Source organism: Lepisosteus platostomus, chromosome 20 (genome assembly GCF_059453375.1).
Source record: "Lepisosteus platostomus isolate fLepPlt1 chromosome 20, fLepPlt1.hap1, whole genome shotgun sequence".
In the NCBI taxonomy this organism is placed as follows: domain Eukaryota; kingdom Metazoa; phylum Chordata; class Actinopteri; order Semionotiformes; family Lepisosteidae; genus Lepisosteus; species Lepisosteus platostomus.
The window spans coordinates 8,214,266-8,224,111 of record NC_142630.1 but is presented as its reverse complement, the minus strand read 5'-3'; the positions used below and the strand labels follow the sequence as shown (position 1 = coordinate 8,224,111).

The 9,846-nt window shown below is 37.9% G+C and overlaps 1 protein-coding gene across 1 annotated transcript; it reads right to left on the bottom strand.

Annotated features, from left to right (window-relative positions):
- Positions 1 to 201: 201 nt before the first annotated feature.
- Positions 202 to 2,751, bottom strand: sult5a1 (sulfotransferase family 5A, member 1). Its single transcript, XM_088613971.1, has 6 exons — positions 2,569 to 2,751; positions 1,948 to 2,156; positions 1,610 to 1,736; positions 1,360 to 1,454; positions 1,085 to 1,265; positions 202 to 656 (listed from the first exon to the last, which is right to left on the bottom strand). Exons 1-6 carry the CDS (start codon positions 2,705 to 2,707, stop codon positions 547 to 549), a joined length of 861 nt encoding a protein of 286 aa, XP_088470097.1. The 5' UTR covers positions 2,708 to 2,751; the 3' UTR covers positions 202 to 546.
- Between the last annotated feature and the right edge of the window lie 7,095 nt (positions 2,752 to 9,846).

Below are 9,846 nucleotides of genomic sequence, written 5' to 3'. Positions count from 1 at the left end.
ACAGTAAACCAGAAGGCTTGGTGAAGTGGAATATTAATTAGACTGAAAAACCAAAATCCCAGATGCAAGAAATCCTCTTATGAATCTCTTTATCCTTGCTGTATGTCATTTGCATTGCAAATTTTATCTTGCAAAAAGGACAAAAAGTAGCCATTTTGTAGATGAGAAAGAATTATCAATTAAACTTTGACAAATAGTAGATTGTTTAAAACATTAATAATTTATTGTTTATATTTATGACCACATAAATGTTATGCCCACAGAACATAAATGCACGAACCAAAAAGTGCTAAGCTTTCACATGCAGTGCTCTGTCATGTTCACCCATACAGTCACATTTAATGTCTTACATCTTAAATTATTTACAAAATATTTACAGGCTAAATTCACAGTATTAAAAAGGCATATTTCTAAATAAGAAAAAAGCTTTCAGTCTAAACTGAATACCATTCACATAATGAATGATGGGATGCTGCATTCTGCTCTTGCTCAGGCAGGGTACTCGATAATCCTTCGTCTGTTCTTCACTGGCAGAAGACCTTGAGATCATTCCCATACGAAGGTGAGGTCTGTGTTCAACATCTCCTCCTCGAAGATGTCATCGAAGCGGTGGTTCTGCTCTTTGGAGAACAGGTTCTTCCAGTCACCAATTTTGCCTGGAAAACATGCAGATCTTCAACCCACTGGCTAACGGGGTGTAGCGTTGGCAAGGGGGCTTACTCTAAAGAAAACGCTGGATTTTTCCGTGAAAAATGGGTGGCACCATGCAAATTCTGCCATGAGTCCGTAGGCATGGGAACTTAAATAAAGATTTTTTTCTTTTTTGTATCTGTACAGTATACGTATGTGAGCCAAGCGTTTTCACACAAGCAGAATTTCTGACCTCTCAATGCTCGTAACCTGACAACTGCCTAGTCTTGCCACCATTCTCAAAGCTCACTATAAAAATGGGGTCGATTTTACGCTACAGTGCAGTGTGACATTAACTGAACCAACGTTTTCCACAAGGTGCATCTCTCTGCATCAAACACCCACACAGGTGCGCACAGGTCAATGACAGAGAGAGATTGGAATCTGGGCTCACCTTTCCTCATGAACTGGCCCTTGCTGTGGTCCATAATCTCCTGGGGGATGAGAGTGTAGTTCACCATGTTGTTCTGCTTCATGTTATTGAAGCTGCAGTGTCTCTGGGTGCTGATGAGCTCCTCCTCCAGCAGGGGGAGCTGTAGGAAACTGCACAGCCTCTCCAGAGAGCATTGGGTGTCCTGTCCAAAGAACAGCAGAACTTGTCTTAGAAACAGAGCGAACAGTCTATCTATATCATACAAATGCACAGCAAATGTCCCGAAGCATTCTCACCTGCAACATTTCCTCATAGGTGATATAGAAAAAGTTCAGGTTGTTTCTGCAACGAGTCCATCCTTTCACGTGATCAAACCAGGATCCGTAATGCACTGTGCCAGAAGCAAGGGGAGACTGAATTAAAAATCACAAACTGGAATAAGGTCACACTGTATTCAGCTTTGAAATGCACTGAAAAATTCTGCGCAGTTCAGAACAATAAATGTATTTCTAATCTTTACCCTGCTTTAATGAGCTCTCAGCTTACCTGTTCCATCCAGGAAACTGTCGAGGAAATCTTCAAACGAGCTGGGCTCAGGCAGGAATTTAGCCATTTTATGGAAGTGATAAAAAGACACCGCAACATCTTTAGGGTTTCGTGCAACATAGATTATCTGGATGGGGAAACACAGTAGAACACAGAGCTGTTAAGAAATAGCTTCCATTTCACAAATTGATTTCAGTTTTCTTACAATAGTCAGTACTGATCTAACAAAGAGCAGGAGCAGCAGAACCATATGGATCCAATGTGGCTTTAAGGTCTCTCAGAAAAAAAGCCCCTATGACTCACATTCCCATTATTAGTATCTGTCCAGCATGCATTACCTTAGCCTTGGAGCCCTCTAGTGCAGAAGCCAGCATGTGATAGGGCAGGTGAGTGGTGAGGATGCGAGGACCCTTGCAGACTCTAAGAACATCGGGACAGTAGAATTGCTCCAGCCAGGGCGACCGGGCCCAGTTGGGAACAGACTGAGCCAGGGTGGGGTTACCCCGACTGTAGATCAGGGTCAAGGTCTCCTGCATCCAAGTGGTGCCTTGGTTGGAAAAAGAGAGAAAGACGGAAAGAGGCCAAGGAAAATGTCATTCACGGTGATGCTATTTCTCAGATCAATTTCAAACACAATCTCAACAAGCCAGGCGCACAGTATGTGATCTCGATTCTTTCACAGATTCAATGTTTGGTTATTATCAATTCACTCCATCTCCCTTCTTCTGAAGAAAAAAAGTGCCATCCCACATCCAGATAGTGTGAAAAATGCTTTTGTTGTAAATTCAGATTGTAATTACTCCCTGACTCCCTAACACTTTTGGTCATTGCTCACACGCTTGAATTCTTGTGCAGTTCTGCTAAAACACATATATAAAATGCGTGGAATGTACAAAGCTACAAAGCTTTTCTTTCTGCCATGAAAAAAGTGCCGGGCGTCTGTCTCACTTCTTACTCACCTGACTTGGGGAAAGTGACGATGAGTGTGTCTGTGTCCTCAAATTTGAACTTCTGGGCATATTGCAGGGACTCCTGGGTGTGCATGTGTCCCGGGAAAGCGATGTCTTTGCAGTACTCGGTGATGTCCAGTCTGGCCATGGCTGTCTCAGAGGCAGGTCCTGTGAGAGAGCGCTGCACTGCGCTGCCCTTTAAAAGGCTCATCTAGGAATGTCGTCACGCTGTGGTGTGGGAGGATGTGGTTTCTTATGTGCATAAGAGAGAGTTTTGCCTGAGAAAATGTTCCTCTCCAATTACGTAGTGAAAAAACTGACTCCTCCACAAATAAAAAATGAATTAAGCAAAACAGTGCTAAATGTATATGGGCACTTACTGTATCTAAATCTCTCTTTTTTTCCATTTCATGCTACATTAAACAAAAGTTATAGACAAATATTTTGTACGTTGCTGACCTGGGAGTTTTAAGTGAAAGTGCTGTACAAAAATGTGTTTTGTTTAATTGTTATATGTATGTTCTCAATACAAGTCATACATGCTCTTTCCTTCACATCAAACAGCACACTCTGCAGACTGTGTAACAGGAGTGCTGAACAAGCTATTACAATTACCAGCAGAGAGTGACAGATAAGAATATTGCAGTGGAGCATTTTTTATATACTACAACAGTAAAAGAACTGTAGTAGCTGAAGTCATATGAGATAAGTAATTCATAAAAAAAGAAAAGAAAAGAATACCTACTTAGAATTTTTCATGTTTAAAAAGCAACCTACAGTATGTGCTGTTGCTCTGGGACCTTAACTCATCTCACCAAAGCCCATGAAGACAGTGTGAATTTTTTGGACCAGCTAGATGTTCTGTTGTGTACATCATGTGTAGCTTCTAACTTTGGTGTCACAACACCACATTCTTTTCCTTATTTGGTAATGCAGAAAGTTGTTCAGTTCTTGCACTTAATGTATATTAAGCTCATTGGGAGCTCATTGATGTGGTCTGCAGATTTCAAGTTTATAGGACACAGATGATCTCACTTTTGTCCTATGGGGGAACTTTGTAATAAATTGATTTCAAACCTGCACCAAACTGCTCTGTAACTTGTGTGCTAAATTAATATTTCAAGCAGGTTTTTATGAAGGAAGATGTCAATAACAAGATGCATCTTATAAGAGCACCAGCATTATTAGGCATTATTGAAGCCTGAAGCTGAGGTCTTATATGGACTAGGATGACCTAAAAATGTCAAATTGCTGAAGTTATTTTCACAGTTGAACTCAAGGATTTGAGGAACATTTCTCATATTTTCATCCTAGCTCGGAAAAGTAGCTCTACCTGTAGAACTGCAAATATAACAGAAATTCATAAAAAAGGAAGACAAAACTGAGTCAGGAAATTTATCGGAAATTTCTATAGTGATGACGAGTTTAATTAGAAGTATACATACATAACAATGATATTTTGACTTAGCAATGGAAGATCTTGTTAAGAATTATTTCCATATATATATATCATGTTTAGAATTCTTTCTTTCTATAATTTATTGGTAAAAAGAGGGTGTCAAACACTAAAGCAGAAAGGGAAATACTTGCAGGATTAGACAAAATCATGGACTGGACAGAAATGAATTATTATTAATTATAATGATTATTAAGAATTGTAAATAATAATTATTATTCATTTAAGGTGATGTGCAAAGTGATCTACACAGGAAGGAGGAACAGTCACTAGACATATTGCAGCTTTGATTCTGAGCTGCAGGAAGTTATGTATGAAAGAAAGGTTTTTTTGTAGAATCTCTCTTGCTTTCAGCAAGACAGTGGGAAATGGTAAAAAGGCAAATATACAGTAATTCTTGAGTATATAGCAGAAGGTGTAATTTAAATATAGGGAAGTTATGTTCAAGATTTACACTGTACTCGAAAGACCTCACTGAGAATATTGTGTTGAGGTTTGGACACTATACCACAGAGGATACACAGGAGGATATTAAAGCATTAGCAATAGTTCAAAGAAGAGCAACAGCAATCATTCTTGGTTTTAGGGGATTAATCTATAGAGATCTTAAAAAGGCACTAAGTCTAAATCTTTATGACTGTTTTCAAGAACAGATTATGAGGAGATTTTGATACATGTATATAAAATCCTAAAGGAAATTGATAGGGCCAAGTGTACTATATCCATCATTTCATATCAAACTGGAGACTGCAAGGAAGGTCATTTAGGAAAGAGACTAGAAAATACTTAATTACGCAAAGAGTAATGGGTATCTGAAACTGTTTTCCCAGCCAAATGGTTGAGGCCCAAACTCTGAATTTGTTGGATGAAAGTTTTAGATTTACATCTGAATTGCATCCAAGCCAGGTCTGATCTCTGTTCTCTTTTTAAACAAAGGATCCTTATTATATACCCTGATATTTGTTAAGCAAGCACATCAATGGCCAGATGCCCTGTGCTATGTGAATATATGATGTTCTCTTTAATTCTTCCTGGCAAAAATGGTCAATGTCCTTATCAGAGCCACACTCTGGTGTTTGTAGCGTTAAGCAAATTTGAAAGCATGTGACTCCCCACCTACTGTACAAAGTATATCTCATGGATGACCCTCAGCAATACTGGCCCCTGCTTACACAGCAGGGCAAACTGGAGCCACTGGAATAAAGTAGCTCAAACAAACAACAACAGGGTCTGCAGTAGGGTTTCAAACCCATGACGGTGTGAGTCACAGTGCTCTACTTTCAATGGATATTTCTTTCTTCAAATGTCATCAGCTTCCTATCTGAAGACAGAGATGTAATAAGAAAGTATTAAAGAAGTGAAAAAATAAGCCATTTGTGGTGGTGGTGATCCATGGAGTTGTGAAATATTTTCCACAAAGTAAAATTAATGGAAGTTATGTTTTTAGATTTTGTTATATTCACTGACTTTTGCCAAAATAATCTCTAGGGTCAATTAGTGCTTTAAAAGTCTGTGTCATGTGTATTTTCCAGTTTGAAAGTCTGAGGCACTGCTCACGTAGAACAAGATCAATTACCTTTTGTTGTAAGCACCTGCTTTTATGTCTTGGTTATGCAAGATAATTTGCTAATAATATTGTGGAGGTTTTTGTGTATTGAACAGTAAATACTGTAGCTTGAACTCTGTACAGGGTGAAATGTTCCATCATACCACTTTAGGCAGTAAGAACTTAAGCGATGATTCTATTCATAGAGAACCACAACACAGGAAATAGAGTAAAGTGGTCAGCAAATGGCAGCAAACACGTCTTCAGTCAAAAAGACAGACACAGACAGGCACAGGGGTGGGTCAGTGTCAGAGGTCATTTAACCAGACAAAGGCATTTGGTGACTGACTTCCATTTAGGAAGATACTTTTAATTTTCTTGGGTACCTCTTGCCACAGACAGATGCCTATTAAAAAACTGTTTATTGATAGATCATTACCTCATTGATTTCCTCCGATTTTCTTGATTTTTTCTTTATTTATGCAATCTTTTGAGACCCAATCAAAGCAGCACAGAAAGGAAAGCATACAGTAGATTGAAAAAATCAGGAAATTACATTAACTTCTAAGTGGTTTTCTCCTTACGTTATATGACAGTTTTCAGGAGGGAATTTTTTTGATTCCTTTAAAGTGACATAAGCACTTCAAGCAGTCTTAGGTGTTTTCAGTACTGCTGGCCTGGGTGTAGTGGCAAATTTTCTTCAAGATACAATTACATCATTTAAACAGAATTAACGTTTACGGCTCATTAAATTTATTAATTGTTCCTGTAAATGTTACTCAACAGATTTAATGCCCTGTTAGTTTATTCTTACTAAAAGCTTTGCTCCATCCAGTTGTGGCACAGACAGACTAATATATTACAATATAAGGAATACAGTCTGACAGAAGGGTTTAAATCATGTACTGCTACAGCAAATCTCTATAGAGAATTCACTTTCTTTATTCATATTGCTTGTTTGAATGTGTCTGATAATGTTTCTTGGGAGGTAACAGAGATCGCTAACTGTTTCTGAGGAAATCAGCTGTAGTCTTACGACATATGGTGAGCCTTCACATTTGTTTAATAGGAAAATAGTTTTAAAGCTCCTGATATATTTCCAAATATTTGGTCGTCCATCCATTTATTTTCTAACCTTCATCCAATTCAAGGATTTTAATTTTGGTAAGCATCTTTGGTAAGCGTCTTTCTTAATTTTTATTTCAAATTTGGAGCACGAAGAAACTAAACATTTTTTTCTCCCTCAAGACTTACTCATTTCATTTTATCTTCCTCTAAAACTCATGTCTCTGAATATGGTAAAGTGTTATAAAACAAAAAAAAGATGAACTGAATGTTGAGCTAATTAAATATGCTCTCACCATGAGCAGCCTTCTTCCTGACAGTTTTAGTTCATATAATACACTACTACTGAACTGCTATCACAGTCTCTTCTAAATATCTCCTCTTTTGTCCTAGAAATTCTGAAATTGTGTGAATTGCGCTTGGTTTTATATACAACTTTAAAATATATGAAAAACATTTTTCTTTAGCACATTACCTACATGTCATGCATATTTAGACAAATACTTTTGTGTTTACTGAGCTGTCTACACTGGTATATGTATCTCACAGGAGGAAGTAAAATAATCATCATTTTGCTTCAACCTAAATGCTACGATAACACTGTAATTTGATATGAGCTAGATTTCTAAATTACTTGATAACTCAAATTTTTTATGTTCCCCCTCACTGACTATTTTCTCACAATAGCCAGGTAACGCACTTGTGGTTCAACCTTCAGTATGTGCTATAACTATCTATTTTAATCAGGTTAAATAGTAGTCTCTCAGACAAAAAACAGCACATGCATTCTCTAGAAACTGGGCTGGGATCATATCAAGAAATACTGATTTCTCAGTTATTATCACTCACACTGGATGGAAAATCTAATCTCCAACCTTCATAAAAACACAATCTTTTTCAGAGCTGAGAATGCTGGTAATTAAGGGGTTTCTTTTACATTTTTGAACCTGAAGTGCAAAACCACAGAAACCCATAAAGGTTTGGTTTATACCCAACTGGAACTTTTTTTTTAATCAATACAAAATTATGTTACTTCTCAGTAATTGAGTGGAGATAAAATAAAGTCAGGCTATAAATAATGTTTATTTGATTTTTAGTTTTTAAAATGTGTGAATCATAGCTTCCTTCCCAGAAATTTTCAAGTTGCACGTAAACATCTGCAGACAGAGACATAATAAGAAAGTATTAAAGAAGTGAAAAAATAATCCATTTGTGGTGGTGGTGATCCATGGAGTTGTGAAATATTTTCCACAAAGTAAAATTAATGGAAGTTATGTTTTTAGATTTTGTTATATTCACTGACTTTTTCCAAAAATAATCTCTAGGGTCATTTAAATCTGTATCATGTATATTTTCCAGTATGAATGTCTGAGGCAAGATCAATTACCTTTTGTTGTAAGGACCTGCTTTTATGTCTTGGTTAAGTAAGATAATTTCCTAACAATTTTGTGGAGGTGTTTGTGTATTGAACAATAAATACTGTAGCTTAAGCTTCCATTGTTTTAGTCACGGTACAGTAGTCTTTTTTTAGCTTCACTTGTCACAACCTTGAAGTGCAAACTCCGTACAGGGTTAAATGTTCCATCATATCACTTTAGGCAGTAAGAACTTAAGCGATGATTCTATTCATAGAGAACCACAACACAGGAAATATTAGTAAGGTTGTATTGGTCAGCAAATGGTAACAAACACATCTCGAGTCAAAAAGTCAGATATGTCAGTGGGTCAGTTTCAGAGTTAATTTAATCAGACAAAGGCATTTGGTGACTGACTTCCATTTAGTGTCAAACTAGGAAATAAGAATTTCAGACTATCCAGCCAAATAATTCAACAGGTGTTCAGTTTTGAAAATGGTGTTGGTGGCAAGATTGATCAGAAATTCTGTAATTTGTGAATACAAGGAGTTATGATCAGATTCTCACTTGTTTTTAGTTGGTATATCACAATGAAGTTGGATGGCTGAGGCTGAAGCTGAACTACCTGCCTGCCTCTATCTTGTGCTGAATATATAGATGTAGCAAATGACTTTAACTTTAGGTCTTAGTTTGCCTGATTAAATTAACCACTGAAGTGTTGATTTTGGAACAGAACAAAGACCTGACTTTTCTTGTCTGTTCAAACAGATGGAAAAACAGATACCCTTTTACTTAAGGATGTGAATCTTGCCCTAATGCATTTTAGTATCCAACTTTTTACGGGAGACCAGCTCTCATGTTTTGTTTTTCTGTTGACCTTCACAGAGTCTAGTCCCTAAACTTTGAATAGTATCATTACTGCTGATTAATATGGACAGACACAAGTGCTGATGTGTGCAACAACACGTGCACATATGCAAGTCCACGCACGCCCACACACTCTCACAGTTTAATAAAACACCTTTTTTTCTATGGTTGTGTTGTGGTGTGCTGGGTATTTCCTCTTAGGCTGGAAAATAAGCGAAGTGGGATGCAATAGCTACACCCCTGCTAAAACACCTTTCTGGGGAGAATTATTTTTGGGGTTTTACACCCCTGCTAAAACACCTTTCTGGGAAGGTTTATTTTTTAACATTTCCTTACAGGAACACCACCTTGACACAGGTGAAAAAGGAAGCCCAGGCAACATTCTTTTACTTTCCAACAGACATGGGCTCTCCTTCAGGCTCTCCCTCTACTGACTGTAACTCACGTGGATCTATTTTCCTTTCCGATAGAAATCTTTAAACATCATGCATTTAAAAAAGAAAGTCCATGGGTTTTCTGAATGGCTCAACTAGTACATAACCCAGATGTTGCAAGTCTTAGCCTGGGTTTTGTCACTTAGACCAACTGTGACCAGGATAACCCAGGAAGCAGCACAGAATGAGTAAAGGACGAGAGCATGTTGAGGTGATCATTCTGACTTCTGGGGTACATGCACTTCGGCACAGAGGATAGCGAGGGACTCCCCATTCCTCAAGTCGGTGCTAAGTCTGCCTTCAGTTTCTGTGGATCTTGCAGTGCGTCATGGTTAATAATGAAAGTCATCTGTGGGCAGTTGGGAGGAACATGTCTGTCCTTCCTCATTCTCAGTTTGTCAATGGGTCGTACAACTGTCATTGACATGAGCTGACCTGCAGAAAAGCTGAAGTAGGTCAGTTTGTGTCTTCTGATGTGTGGTGTCCTTCACGACTCCATTCCATGACTTCCTTCCTTTAGAGTTTAGATTCTACACTTTGGCTAAATATACTGTGGACATATTA